Source organism: Mastigoproctus giganteus, chromosome 8, assembly GCF_048544385.1.
Source record: "Mastigoproctus giganteus isolate SK-2022 chromosome 8, ASM4854438v1, whole genome shotgun sequence".
NCBI lineage: Eukaryota > Metazoa > Arthropoda > Arachnida > Uropygi > Thelyphonidae > Mastigoproctus > Mastigoproctus giganteus.
This window is the reverse complement of record NC_143582.1, coordinates 140,161,925-140,178,136: the sequence shown is the minus strand read 5'-3', so window position 1 is coordinate 140,178,136 and position 16,212 is coordinate 140,161,925. Positions and strand designations below refer to the sequence as shown.

At 37.8% G+C, this 16,212-nt stretch overlaps 1 protein-coding gene across 1 annotated transcript in view; it reads left to right on the top strand.

The window, feature by feature from the left end:
• Positions 1-16,212, top strand: part of Cad87A (cadherin 87A) — a 778,434-nt gene that overhangs the window by 694,175 nt on the left and 68,047 nt on the right. The window contains exons 40-41 of the mRNA XM_090378948.1: positions 2,372-2,400; positions 3,441-3,474. Of these exons, the coding sequence (XP_090235074.1) occupies positions 2,372-2,400; positions 3,441-3,474 (63 nt within the window). The remainder of the gene's footprint in view (positions 1-2,371; positions 2,401-3,440; positions 3,475-16,212) is intronic.

Here is a 16,212-nt window from a genome sequence, read left to right as displayed (position 1 = left end):
ATATTCACTCATAATATAAATAAATTTAAAAATATTGCTGTACTTTGTTATATAAACTGAGAAAGCTTTGCACTAGGACACTTGCCTAGCACCAGGTAATGCCACCATCAGTGCACAGCATGGCCTGGATACATTGTGGCATAGACTCCATGGAGGGTGTCCAGAACTCATGCCACACTGCATTCCTCAGCTGCTGGGGCTTTGATCATACTAGATCCAGGTACCAAATGGCCTATACTATGACATCCCACAAATGTTTATTTGGGCTGAGAATGGGCAAATTTATCAGCCATGGAAAGGCAGGGAACTTGCCTACATGCTCATTGAACCAGTTCAACACCACTATATTTTGATACAAAGCTTGTCCTTGTTGAAACTGCTGTGATTGTCACTACTGAACAAGTGTGTACAGTCCAAAATAATATACCCATATCTCCAATAAGTATGGGGAGGGGGGGAGTTTCCCCTTCAAAACATACTATAGACCATTATACTGCCCTGTACCAAGCTGTACAACACTCTTCATGCGCCGACCGGGCTAGCCAGGTAGTGCCTGCCTGGCAACCCAAAGGTCGCGGGTTTGATTCCCGCCTCGGGCTAGGATCACAGTAAAATGCAAAAAAAACTTTGGGAGGTGCAATATGGCCATAGAAGCTGATGCGCCAACAACTAACAAAAAAAAAAAAAAAAAACTCTTCATGCAAAGTGGTTCTGGAGCTTTATGTTCAGTAGGCCATATCCACACCAGTCTGTCTGCATTGCATTTGAAAACTAAGTACTCCATTTCTTATTATTCACTGTCCAGTAGCAACACTTCTGTTCCCACTGTAGATGCATGGACTATGATGAAGTGGCTCATACCACCCCCATATTGCATTCTGTGGTCAGTTGATCCATGCATATCTGTTGTGTTGAATAGTACATTGGATTCTCTTCTAATCCTTTGGTCCATCACAATGCATGACTGACATGGGAACTCTGGCTGGTGGTTCATCTACAAATGTTCTACTCTTGATCCACTGCTATATAGGAACACTAGACATAAGTGGCCATGAATGAGAGTACTTGTCTCCCCCTCCCACCAATCTGGTTCTAATGATCATTCTCTTCCCTAACCTAACCAAGTTCTCATTGTAACTTGGTTTGGTCATGTTTCTTTTTGCAGAATGCAATAAAGCCAGGCTCTGCATTTATATGAGACTGTTCAGCATGTGCACACAGTCTCTATACAGGGTGTCTCAAAAATATTGGTACAAACATTTAGGGGAGGTAGGTAACATCTAAAGGAATGTGAATCGCATAGAAACCCATAACCGAAAATGTCACCGTAAGTTGGTACATGGCACTGTTCATCAGTTCGCGAGAGGGAAAATTTCTGGTTTACTCATTCAAGCAGTAGTCGCTGCACAAAGAGCATGCATTGGTATACGAACTGTGAGCTGGCAGACATGCACCTAGTGTATGGATTAGCAGAGGGCCCACACGGTGTGTGTCCCCATGCGGCACATCGTTTCGCAATAAATGTGTGGGCAGGTATGGTCGGTGACTGCTTAGTCGGCCCATACCTGTTACCATCCTGCATGAACTCCGGATCTTTCTTGAACAAGTTCTACCAGGGTTATTTGACGATGTTCCAGCAAATGTGAGACGCAACGTTTGGTTTCAACGTGACAGGGCACCTGCCCATTATGGAAGATGTGTTCGTGACCATTTGAACAGGCGTTTTGGGTGTCGATGGATTGCCCGTGGTGGACGCATTGCCTGGCCCCCACGCCCACCTGATTTATCGAGCCTTGATTTCTTTCTGTGGGGGTCCTCAAATCTATCATGTATGAATCACCTGTGGAGACGGAAATGGATCTCGTGGCGAGACTCATCTGCGCTGTTGCTACTGTCAAAGAAACTCCAGGTGTGTTCGAGTGTGTCCGCCAATCCATGCTGCGTCGGTGTCATGCATGCATCGCGTCTCATGGTGGACTCTTCGAGCATCTGTTGTAACATCATGAAATGCATCCGTCTCTTACTCCATTGTTAATATTATGTCAAATAAATGTTTGCCACTAATTACTGTCTTGTGTCATTTCTGCTTCTTATGCCTCTGCTACTACTTTCCCGTGACGTTTCCGGTTATGGTATGCGATTCACATTCCTTTAGATGTTACCTACCTCCCCTAAACGTTTGTACCACTATTTTTGAGACACCCTGTATAAGTCACACTTCATGCATGAAGTCACAGTGGTGGGTTCCTAATGTAAAGCTATCTCAGTGTATTTCATGGAGCAAAAAAATCTGCGTGGATTTTGTTGCTTTTATTTTAAGTAATGTATGTTATTTGTGAATAACATTTTATGTTGTTAATTTTATTAACAGGTACACTGCGAAGATTCATGATGCCCTAGGTGAGTAAGTTTTGTATTTTCCTTTGCCATTACTTCATATTCTACTATTTGCATATTGCCATTGGTGTACTACAATGGAGAATTGGCAGTTGTACTGGATGTGGTGTACCTTTCTAATGGCACACCTTTGGGTCATTAGTAGCTTAGATATTAAATTTGAAATAACTATATTATTTCCTGACATATCTACAATTATTCCCTGAGAGGGAATAATTGTAGATATGTGTGAAAATTTTTCTTTAGTCAAAGAGTGATTGACCACTGGAATAATTGCCCAACTAAAACACTAGCCTAGAACCTGGTAAAGCCACCATTAGTGCACAGCGTGGCCTATTCTTGTAGAGCTTGGAAGTTTATCTAAATTTAAGGAGTAACTGGGTAAATGAAGTGAGGGAAGGAAACAGTGGTTACTTTATATATTTATTTTTTGGTTGATACCACACAAGCCTGCTTCCTTGCATCATTTTGCCAATACCAATACTAATAGTAACATTTCTTACACATAAGAACATAAAACATAAGAGCTAGTGCTCTTATGTAAACATAAGAGCTAGTGCTCTTATAAAAACATAAGAACTAGTGCATTTGAACCAAAGTAACAGTGAAAAATACAAGATACCTTTATATTCATATATGTCAGGTTAACATCTTCTGAGAATAAAGTGATATATTTGAAGAGTTTAGTGATTCTCTGTTAGAAATTTTCAGGGAACAGTTTGTTATTTACTTGTAATTAACTGAAAATTTTCTTTTCCAGAAATAATTATACTATCAATTTTTATTGAATTGTTAAATTGAATGGTAATTACTGCCAATTCTTTCATTATTAAAGTAGGTTAAACAGTATATTTATTCATTGTGGGTAGATGGATTTTCATGAAATGTCATCAGAATTTTTAATATAAATAATAGTGAAGAGTTTCAGTTAAAGAATATGTCCTAAATTAAAATTTACAAATTTCTGGGGTAGGATCTACTAATTTGGAAGCCGAAGTTTTTTTCCTCATAATTCATATGAACTTTTTTTTTTTTTATTTTAGTTCGTAATGATGAAGTAGATCCAGGTAATACCACGTGAGTAGTCTTTTATTCTATATGAAAAAAACAGTAACATTTCAATTGTAAAATTTATGCTGAAACTCATCATTAATAGTAAAAAAAAAAAACTGAATTCATTTGGAAGTTTGGACATTAGATATTTTAACAGAAAAATAAAATTAATCTCAGTGCTATGATTCTAGACAACAGGAATGGCCAATACATTTACAAATATAAAATGATACTAAGTTTTAGCTTTTGATTTGCTTTCTTAGCATATAAAAACAGTATTCGTAGTTTAACAGGTGACCTTATTTTGAACAATGCAAAGCTCCTGAAACTATGCAATTTTTTTGTTGATGATGCAACTTGATAATTCTCACTGGTTAAACCAACATAATCAAAAATAGTTTTCAAGGAAACATTGGACTATAAAACAAAAAAAAAAAAGAACAGAATATCTCTTGTGATAAAATAGTTTTACAAATGAACTTCTCTGTCTCCCTTAAGTATATACACTCACTTAGAAACTGCTACCTATGTTATTATGCAAACAATCTAACTTGCACTTAGGACAAACCTGTTTTTTTTTGTTTTTTTTTCCTTTCGTTATATTTTGCCACACAGTACAAACATAAGTACTGGCAAAATAATCATACAATTTACAGACATGAAATCATTTAAAAAAAAAAAAAAAAATCAAACCTAAACAGATATGTTTCTGTAATACTGTTGTTACAAAACTTGTATCTTACAGCTAAAAACATTTATGTAAAAATCAAACCTTTGTTTTTTAATTCACAAAGTAATTCTTTAAAAGTTTTTACATACACATTATGGAACATTGCTGACTCAAATTTCACTTCTAGTTTTGTACACAAAGAAATGTTATGCTTTCAGTACTCTCCAGCATATGTTTCTTGAAAATCACCAAGAAATATACATAGTGTATTTCTTTTTAAGTATGTTGATAAATTCATCCTGAAAATGGCTAATAAAAGGAAAAGTCACTGTTAAGTGATAATGAGTAATAAAAATATAGCAGGATGGCCATTATTTATTTAATCTATGTAATCAACTAACATTATATATGTTAGTTAATTACATATGCTCTTTTCATTGATATTTATAAAATTTTGCATATTATGCTCTTAATTCAGGATGTCATCCTATTATACCATTGATCTTATATGGGAAAACCGATTTTAATTTTCATCATATTGACCATACTTTTTTTTAGGAATATAACCCCCTCGTGTTCTAAGGCCTACCTGTACATAAACAGTTAGAGGATGTGTTAAGTCTCTTGATCTTTATTAATAAAGATTAATAAAGTTACCCATAATAATGATTATGGGTAACTTTAATTTCCTTCTTATAGATTGTGGATAATGCAGTAGTAGACATAATGGGGATAGATTCTTGAATCATTTAATTGATTATCCTTGACCTGGTTCTTACCAAGCTGTATCAAAATATAGCAGTTCAAGAACCGATAGTGGGAAGTAATCATGTCATAAAAACAGGTAGTATCCAAGGAGATTTCAGTAATCAAAGGGAAAGGTCAAGGCTTTATTACAGGTAAGAGGAGTACTGAAGTTATTACTGTATGCTGCTATTTGATACTGCCTTACTAATGCATTACGGGAAGTTTTCTTGGCCTCCATGGATTTATCCTGGAGGGCACAAGCAAATTTGTTCCAAATGAGAGCACAAAAAAAAAAAAAAAAAAAAAAGATTTCAAAATGGACGAAAAACACAAATGAAACACTTAATTGAGCAAAAAGTAAAAAGCATGGAATAAATCACACATAAATTAACTTTCGTTGAATAATTAATAAGGTAATGAACATACTGTTCTTTTATTTGTTTATTTTATTCAACTTGACTGAGAGGTTCACTTCTGAAATCAGAATTTTCTTGAGTTCTAAGATATTCTTCTTGTCCATCTACGTGTCATAGGTCATCCTGCATACAAGTCAAAACCATTGCTGCTGTCTGTCTTTATAATTTTGATAATGGATTCTGTGTAGTTCATTTCTCTTCTTATTGTGCCATTAATTTTCTTCTGTGTCCAGCTGGTTCTCTTAATTGTTCTGAGACATCTAATCTTGAATTTTGTTTTATTTTTTTCATTAAAGAGCATTCTGATATGCTGACTGACTGATCTGTAGAGTTTCAGTTCTGTGGTTATTCTGTTATTCTTCCAGATTTTCAAAAGTTTTCCCATAGCCATCCACCCCTAATTCTGTCTTTGAATGATTTCATCATTACAAAGATCATTAAATTCATGATCTTTGTTTTGTTGAAGTTCGTGTGCATGTTGAATTGAGGCTATTTACGGCTTTTTGAAGGTTGGTCATGTTTTCTGCTGCAACTGCTGTACCATCTGTATATTTTATGTGGTTTATGTTGGTTCCATTGATCATTATTCTAGGGGCAGATCTATTCCTTTTTTTATATTTCCTAGGAAGATGTAGAAAATGGGTAGGAGAAGGCACCTTGCATTACATCTTTTATGATGGGATTTTATCAGAGTCAATATTCTAAACTTTACTACTCCAGTAGTGTTTCTATAAAATTCCATTAGAAATTTAACATAGTAGCATCTCTACCAATATCTGCTAAGTTCTTAATTAAATGATTTCTGTACACAGAATCAAAGGCCTGTTTGTAATTTACGAAGCAGCAATACAGATATATATATTTTTTTTAATGTAAACCCCAAACATGAGAGGTATTAGAACCTATAGTACTTAGTACCATGCTTGGGTTGGAGGTTGAGAAGACAAAAGAAGATATTTGTTGACATTGGACTTGAACTTCTGTAGACTGTAATTTTCAGGAAATGCGTATGACAGAAGGTTGTCCCAGAAAACGGCAGTTGAATGAATAAACGAGGAAGATGAAAAGTTGGTTCTGTCAGTTTGAAGTTGGCAAACCATTGGATGGAAGCTTGTTTAAAAGACCTTTATGCCAAACACGATCAAAAGCCTTTGAGATGTCAAGAGCAACTACTTGTGTTTCACTGAACCTTTCCATTGAATTAGTCCATAAATGGGTAACATAAACCAGAATATCACCAGTGGATCGACACACTGACGGAATCCATACTGCAGTTGGATTGTTGATCAGATGGAAAGTTTCTAGATAGTTCAAGAATTGGCGGTTAATTGATTTCTCCATTACTTTAGAAAAATAAGAAGTAACTGCAATGGGACGATAATTGGATGGGAGGGATTTGTCACCCTTTTTAGGAACTGGCTGGATATGAGCAAATTTCCAAGCAGAAGGAAAAACACCTTTGGAATAAGAAAGTGAAAAAGGCGGCAAAGAATAGGAGTAAGTTGAAATACTATCGGGACCTGGAGCTTTCTTAGCATCAAGATTCTTCAAAATCCTTCTGACATCCTTTTGACGGGAGACCACAGGAGGGATTGAATGGAGGTTGTTTTACCAAGATCATTAATACATGAGTTGGAAGAAAAATGGGATGCTAGCAGGTTAGCTTTATCCTTGACTGAAGTGACAACAGAGCCATCTGGTTTGGACAGAAGTAGGAGCAGAGATGGGCAAAAGTTGCGGCCAATAGCATTGCCATTAGGGCAAGAAGCAAGTTTTCTACTCTTAGCCTGTTCAAAATCTAGTTTGGAATGATTAATAACTGCTTTACAATTGTTGCGAGCTTTGGTGTAGGCAGAAAATGAAACTGAAGAATTAGAAACAAGCCAATTACAATATGCAACGTTCTTCTCCTGAATGGCCTTAGCACATTTATTGGAAAACCAAGGTTTAGATAAAGGATGAGAATAATTTCACTGACACGATCTGAGCAAACGTTGACATCAGAAGTTTTGAAACAGTAATCTGACCAAGGAAAAGAAGAAAAGAAATCTCGCAGGTCATCTCCCATTTTGCATTCTTGTAATGCCAAACAACACGAGGTTCGGAATAGCCATGAGATAAAGGCTTCACTGGAGAAGAGACAATCACCAAGTTGTGACCTGAAGAGCCTAAAGGACCTCTCACTTCGACCGTGTACTTAGAAGGGTTGTTTGTGAGAAAAAGATCATGCGTGTTGGCTGTATGATTAGGATTGTCCATTATTCTTGTAGGTAAATAAACAATCTGTGCAGGGTCATTAGTAATTGCAAAAGCCTCAGCATCTCGACCAGCTGGGTCAGTATGGCTAGAAAACAGAAGCCAGCTGGAGTTGTGAACATTAAAATCACCAAGGAAAATTACCTCACTATTAGGAAAGTTGGACTGGAGAAAGTCAAGTTGCAAAGAGAGGAAGTCAAAGAGCTCCAAGTGATTAGTGGAGTTGGGAGAACGGTAAAGACAACAGATGAATTTGACATAATGAGATAGAGAGATTTTAAGCCAGAGAAGATCGAAGAGAGGAGATTCCAAATTACCAAGTCTCTAACAGGAAATATCAGAACGGACTTTGAGGCGAAAGGAATCGTACAGCGAATAATTTGGGCATCTTAGATGAGCAGTAGTTGAATCAATCAATAACTGAGATTCTGTCAGAAAAAGTACATGGGGTTTGGCAGACTGCAAGTGGAAATGGACATCGTTGAGATTAGAATTGAGACCACGTATATTTGTGAAATGAATTAGGAAGTGCTTGGGAGGTTTAGATCTTTTCGCAGATAAGCTTGCTCTATTAGTTTGACAATTCATGGTGTATTCAATAGTAAGAAAAAGGGGGTAGAACATGCTGTATGAAATAATGAAATTTTTGGATATGGCGTACACATGGTAAGAATATACCCAGATCCTTGACATAACGTGGCGTCGACAATGCTCCCCGCATACACACTACTCGGACTCCCTCCAGTCACTATCTGGCAGAGTAGAGGTAGCAAGATTATACACTAGCTGATCTGGAAGCCTCCTAGAGAGTTACCAATAGGTTCGGTCCGGTGTACTAACTAGCGGCCGTCCTGCGAACACCGTTTTAGAGCTGTACCCTCGAAATGTAAGGAATATTGGATCTCGCCACGGCGTTCATCATAACCTCAAAAGTCATCAATCATACTGCATGACGGAAGAGATGGGGAAGGGTTGACCGGCACTTAGCTCTAGAGACTAAACGTGGATTCCACCACTTCAAGCCTCCAATAAACAAAGTGGTGGTATTGTACCGGTTGATGAGAGTCATCTACCATCTAGTACTGCCTGGAGCATAGAGGGGCAGCATTCCTCCATGTGGCGTGGGCGCTACACCTTGACCCCTGCTTACATTGGTCACCCACCATGTGTGCATGGAGGTTATACCCAGGATTACTAACGGTCCCACCATCGTGAAGGTGCAAGCAGAGGATTTGGCTGATTGTAATTCGGCTGTTGAAAAGGTGCAGGTGAGAGAGGAGACAGATAGGCTGTAGTTTGAATACAGTTTATCAGTCTCCTTTCTGATAAATGAAGATAAGGATCCTTTTCTCCATGTGATTGAAAAGTTGGCTGTTTTTCCCCTCCTTCCTTTCCACAGTTCTATAGGTATTGCAGTACTTGTGGAATACTTCACCTGATGTATCTCCATGTGGATTTCCTCCAGGAAAATTTTGAATTTTGTTGCAGTCCCTACAAGTGGATGGTGGGGGAGAGTGCTTCTTTAATCTTTTTTTATGTTCCCTGTTATATTGTTGCTCAAGTAAAGTAACAGGATCCCCCCCTCCCCATTCCAAATTCTTTAATTTTAATTTTCAGTAACCATTAACCACTGATGGTTATTGAATGGGAGGATAAAGGCCCTGGAGATTTCTTTGTTTTTAGTTCAGTAGTCATCTACATTGCAATCTTATGTCTTCTTGTCCATCTAGTTGTTCTTACTGGAGATTGCTGCCACTTGTCCAAGTAGGAGTGATCTGGTGCAAAAAACTAGATTATCTTTATCATTTCTATTCTTTCCTGTTTTCTGCTGAGTTTGTCCATGTCAGTTCACTTTCCACTTTCTGTCCTCAACTTGTGCTAATTTCTGCTTTCCTCTTTTCCTCCAAAATTTCCATTATCTCAAGTATTGTCCATTTGTCCATTCACTATTTATTCTCTCTCTCTAATCTTTTATATTTGTTTGGCTGTTTTCTCCACTGTGTCTTTCTCCCTTTCAATCAAAGGGTGCTCACCTATTGTATCAGACTGGAGTTTAATCTATTTAATTTCCTCAATGTATTTATTTTTGTAGATCTTTATTCTGAGTTTGTCCGTGTCAGTTCACTTTCCACTTTCTGTCCTCAAAAGGCTCGTGAATGTTAATTTATCTTTAGGACAGGAAAATAATTTGTAGTCTTAGTCCACATCTACTTTTTTACATGAGAATAAAGGATCCCCGGCCCTTTCTAACCAGAATGTAGCTACCATGTTTAAGCAGTTTTTGATGGTGCCATTATGTCTAAATGTATTTGTGTTTGTGTCTATGGTAGAACAAAATGTTGGCAATTATTAGTTTATTTTTTATACAGAAGCAGAAAGTCTTTTCCTCTTTAATTTCCTGCTATTATTCTGCATCTGTCGAGAAACTTTCTGTTTTTGCATTGAAGGTGGGAACTACACTGCCCTCCCTCCCCATAATTATTAGGAAGTCTCTGTTGTTCAATACATCCAGTCATTGGAGTAGGAAGATAATAAGATGTAGATGTGGATTATCTTTATCATTGACTTCTGTTCTTGGGTTTATGTCTTATTGATATTATGCTTGGGAAGATTAGCATACCTCAGTTACATCAACCCAGCTAGTGTTTTATGACTGATGCTACTCCTCTGTGATGGGCATCTTTTTTACCAGAGAAAAAAGAAATTCTTGCTCCTTTGATGTCTAGCAAGCCCTTGTTGATCCAGTGTGTTTAAGCCAATCCCACAATGTTCCATTCAAAGGTATCAGGTTCTTTTTCGCACAACCATCAGGTCAGAGGAGTTTAAATAAATCATGGATATAATAATCGTTAATCATATTTAGCAGTCACACAGGCTTGAACAACAGCCCAATCAAGGAGCATGTGCTACTGCACTCTCTTGGCTATCTTTTGCCACTTGGACCACTTAGCTATCTTTTACTGATCAAGTAGATTATTTCTTGTCTACTCCCCATGGTTTTAGGGCAACTATGTTGGTTTCCCCAGGCATGATAGCATTGTTCTGAGAGCTTTGAGATTTCATATTCCATTGGAATTTTAGGCAAAGTAATTCAACCAGCTTGCCATTCCTCTGTTGCACAGCCTGCAATTAGAACAGAGCCATTATCCTGAAAGAGGAAAAACAGACTTCCACTGTTTCACCTATGATCTTAAGCAGGGAACCTGGCCAGGTGCTAACAGCTTTTCAGGCCAAGCACTTGGCTGGGTCTCCTCTTGTGAATCTGCTGTATTTCTTCCAGTTTTCAGCTAAGCTTAAGGTTTTGGGTGGGGAACGATCTTTGTAAAGCTCCATTAGTATCCAAAATAGAAGATCCCAAGGGCACAGCGAGGATGTGAATCTTGGCTCATTCATTCAATATATTTTTGGGGATAAATTATATTGTTTAAACAAAATGTTGTTCACATCCATTTAATTCCAAATATTTATGACTTCACATGCATTTGGAAATCATAACAAATGAAAAATGGACTTTTAAAGTTTTCCTGCCAGTTTGTTTGAACAAAAGTACCATTATTATGCTCTGTAAACAATGTTTGTTTTGATGTAGTTCCCATATTTGTAGTAGCTTTAAAGATACAATACATAATCTATGTATTTATAAGATAGTTATATAGCTATATAAGATAGTTGTGCAAAATCCAGCTTTTAAATTCTATTATCGTGTTAGTTAATGTACTATGTCATCCAGAAAATAACTGGATTAATCTCTTTTCCTTAAGTTTTCTGCTAGGCCTAATATGATATGTACATGGGAATATGGATTTCTGTTAACAATTTTAGCTATGACTCACTAATGGGCTTCCATTTCTGAACCGTTTTCTGCTATCACCTGAGTTGTTACTGTTTATCATGAAATAACAAAACCCTGCGTAAGTCACAATAAGTCAGAAATCTTGAGCTGCATTTTCATTTTAAGTTTTTATACCTGATATTTAAAATTTTTGATTAATGTCAACCTTCCTCAGGGTTTTGTTAGACGCAGTGATTTTTTTCCTGCACAAATGACTTTACTTCTACCTGTAAGTGCAAGAATTTTTGTCTGGATCCTGAAAATAGTCTTTTCAGCTGTCTTATTTTAATCCACATGATTGTGTTTATTTTAATTCAACAGAGTTTAGAATTTAACAAATCTGTGTAGACTTCTCTTTACATTATCATGACTACCACAACAGAATTGATTTAGACATTACTTTCTGTTAACTGGTTTTATAAACTTGCTTTATATTTTTATGCTTAGTGCTTATATCCATTGCACACATAAAACACATTATCACTGACATACAAAAATATTTATAATATATATAAGATATTTTATACATTTATTTAAGCTTTATAATGTGCTAAGGTTATCACAATACAGCCTGCACATTTTGCTGAATTAAGAGAATTTGATTTTCTATTCCGACTGCTTCAGTTGCAGTTGTTGTTGTTTAAAAAAACAACTTCTAATTCTCTAAACAAACTACCCACTGGCCGAAGGCAATTTGCTGCATATCTGTCCTTTCTAAATTTTAAATTATTATGAATCCCTCTCCCATCTGTGTTGTCTGAGCAAGAGATGCCATCAGCATTAATTTCATTAGAATATACAGAATAGAGAATATTACGATATACAGAATACTCAGTTATGTAAGCTTTAGTTAAATTCTTATGTATGTTAGATTGAATTTATAATTATATGTCCCTATTACCCTTGCATAGTTTAGCAGGGCAGGCTGCTCTTTATTATTGCAGTCTCTCCTCAACTTATAATGTATGCAGCTTACCACAATCCAAAATTACAAAGGTTGTTTCCAGAAAAAAAAAAATTTTAAATATTTTTTTAAAGAGTTGTGAAGCTGCTGTACGACTACCTCAGCTATCTAAACAGTGGTATTAGAGGGAGCATTGAAATTGCCCAAAATCATCAGTTTCAAGTTAGATGCATTTTCTAACAGTTAATTCTATGTAACTGGATTCGAAAACCCATCTATTTTTGTATGTAAATCATGCTTACAGGGTCAAAAAAAAAAAAAACTGAAGAAACATCATTCCACTTTGAAGCCGAGCAACAAACTGAGACAAAATACGAATCTCAAGTTTATTAATTGTTATCAAGGAGACGTGCAGCAAATTATTTAATGCATATAACATGAAAAACCATATTAAAAGTAAATACACATTACTTATACTGTATTCCTTTTTATTTTATAATTTCTATGTACTACTTTGTTTAAAGGCAAATGCACACAACTTTTGCTGTAGTATTGAACCATAAATAATGTAGAAAACAGGCTTACAACTGAGTCAACTTATGACTTGGTCACTGGAATGGAACTTTAGAAGTTGAGGAGCAACTGTATTAATATTAGTATTAGTATACTAATACTGATATTAGTGGTAAATGACACAAAACAAACGAGCAAGCTTATAGCATCCCCCCCAAAACATAAAAAGTATGCTTCCCATATCACTGTCAATCTCTTCTAACAGTTTGTCTAATTCTTTCTTGAATTTATTCACTTCCACAACACCATAATGGAAGTTTGTTTAAACAATCAACTACATGCTTGCGAAGGCAATTGCATATCTATCCTTCCTCAATTTGATATTATGCTCCTTCACTCGTGCATTCTGAGCAAGAGGAAGGATGCCAACAGCATTAAGCTTACTCGGTCCATTCAAAGTCTTAAACTTCAATAAGATCTTATCACACAGCTACCTAGTCTCTAGACAGCAATTTGCAGAATTGGTAAGGGCACCCTTTTGTTCATATCACCATTCTTGTTGCTCTTCTTTTCACCCATTCCAAATGATCCACATCCTTCCTAAATTGAGGCCTCCAGACCTGTATACAGTACTCCAGACATGGCCTGATACATAGCGGCATAATGTTTGGGTTGGGGGAACCTCCGGTGGTTTCCCACAGCTGCGCCGTATATTCTGTGTGGTAAAACAATACTCTGTGAAAGCCAGAAGTGTGAGTAGTGTGTTGTTTTAAGAAGTGTGGTGTTATCATATGGCTTTTCGCTATGGGACTCCACGTTGCCTAACACTAACCTCTGGGAGATAGTCCGAAAATCTCTGGCTGGTTTCTGACAGAGACCACAAAAAAAAAAAAAAAAAAAAAAAAAAAGGAGAGAGAGTAGGAAAATGAGGATATAGTTGAGGGGGAGAAAAAAGGGAGATAGGATGAGCCTTTAGTACGACAAGGGTAAGAACCAGATCATCTGCACATGCCTGAGAAGCAAAATAATCTTGTAGGTTCATGGTTAGCAAGCCGTCTGGTTCTATATTCATAGGACGGGCCCCAGGACTGAAGTCTGAGAGCATCCTCTGTGCACTTGTCAGGAAATCGAGCTGTATGGTGCTTTAACTGTTATGCTTCTTTGTGAGAGATAGTCCTTGATGCAACAGCAGAGGTTTTGTGGCAGGTTGGCTGTACAGAGTTTTCCCGATGATGCTTGGGCACTAAAGATGATGTTTTCCAGTGCATCCAGAGTGGAAAAGCCATTTTTAAATCCATATTGGTTTGGTGATTGTAGGCCTGCATTGTTATACTGGGTGACTATTCTGCAGTAGGTGCCAAAAAAGTTTACTAAAAGCTGAGAGAAGTTCTATGGGCCTGTATGAGTTTGGCTCGTCCTGTGGCTTATTCGAGTTTTTCAGGATGAGGCATACATTGGCTTCTTTCCAGGCAGATGGGAAGTGGCCAGTATGTAGGCAGTGGTAAACAGTTTTAGTATGTGATCTGAGATGTATTCTACTACCTTCTTTAGTATTTCGGGCTCTAATAAGTCCAGTTCAGGCACCTTGCCGTTCCCAATCTTGGCAGTTGCAGGAGCCAGTTCTTCCAGAGTGAAGGGAGGCTTGGTCTATTGAGTTGAGCATGCTTCATTTTCTTGGCAGAGCTGAACTTGGAGCTGGCCATTTGTTGAAAATAGAGTCAAGGATATTATTTATTGTGCTTTGCCAGGTTGTTGTCATTGTGCCGTCCGGTAATTTAGCTGTTGGGATTACTTCACCCCGGAAAAGTTTGTTGGCAGTCACTTTGTAGACCCCCCCCCCCAGGGATCCACATTGCCTGTCATGAAAACGAGGTCCTCCCAAGATTTCTTCTTTCTCTTCTGAATGAGAGCAGTGTATTCGTTTTGCACTCGTCTATATTGTTACCGGAAGCATCTGCAACATCGGGCCCCACCAAGGGACAGCACACAGCATAGGGTTCATCATCCTAATTGCTGCATTGCAGGTGGCTGAAATCAGGTTTGTGATTTCACAATGATGCTGATCAGGTTCTATTTGACTTGGGTCTTCCAGTTGAAGTCTGCTTGCGTGGGCGAGCACTTCATGGAATAATGCCCCGTCTGGTTTATTAATAACATATCTATGCACCAGCTGTTTTTGAATTGGGGTACACGAAATAGTGTCTTATCTGAAAGACAATCACACTGTGGTCAGAGGTTGTCCACACTTCTTTCACTTTCCAATCAAGTAGGTAGCCAGCTGGAGATCTAGTGGCGAGGGTGACATCAATGGTGGCCTCCCACAGGGTGCTTGAGAAAGTTGCAGGGTTATTTGGCAGATTGTGGCAGGTTTGAGATGGCCAAAAATTCCTCCATGCGTTGGCTGTTATGAGTCCCACAACGACTGTCCATGTCGCTGTGCCATAACTGAGAGTAGAAGTTTAGGTCAGCACAAATTACAATCTTCTGGTTTGGGAGTTCCAGCTGGGTTGTTTGGAGATATCTAGTTGCTGGCGTAATATCATCCTGGTTGCAGTAAAGTGAAATGTCATAGAGCTCCCCCAAGGGGGGTGATCAGATGCACACATGCAGCCCAGGCCGTGCAGAGGTGGTCTATCTTCGTAAGTGACGTTCAGATTTTGCACCACGATGGCAGCCTAGTGGGTGTCACCTTCCTTTTGTGTTATCTTATATGCAAGGGTATTCTTACCTTTTTGTTATGTGCATAGGGTACTTGCAACATTATCACGTCATGATTCTTCTCGTCTACCTTTATTCTAATCTGACTGGTGGCTTCCCCACTGTATGTATATCCTATTCTGGTTGCTAATTACGGGCCATGCTGAGGGGGCAAGCTCTACAATCCAGTTTATGGCATTTCCACTTGTAGTTTTCGTCTGATATTTTAGAAAGATTAGAGTTTCTGCTTCACGATCTGAGAAATGGTTCTGCAGATTTCTGGGGAAAAGCTCTTCCTTGAGTTTGTCTGGTGAGAGTCCTCTGTCAACATCATAAATGATAATTGAAGGTCTTCTTTTTCTGGGTGTCTCAGCTACCAGTCATAGTGATCTATTGTATTAGTCAGTATGTGGGCTGCGTCCTCCTTGGTCTATGCTTCGATTATTATGCAGATATTTCTGGTTTTCCTAATCGATTTGATCTTGGTTATTTTAAGGTCTCCACTCAAGTTGTTTATAACTGCAGTCTTAATTTCTTCACTCATCTTTGGAGCACCATCTGTGGCAGGCTTCACGATCACAAGGTTAGGTTTTTGAAGGAGCACCTTTGTTTTCTGCAGTGGTTGTTTTGAGGTGAATGTGGAGTTTTGTGCCAGATTCCCCAGCATGTCGGCGTAGGTAGGGGTACACTGTAGCATTTTGTTTCCCTTACCATCCAGATACACCTC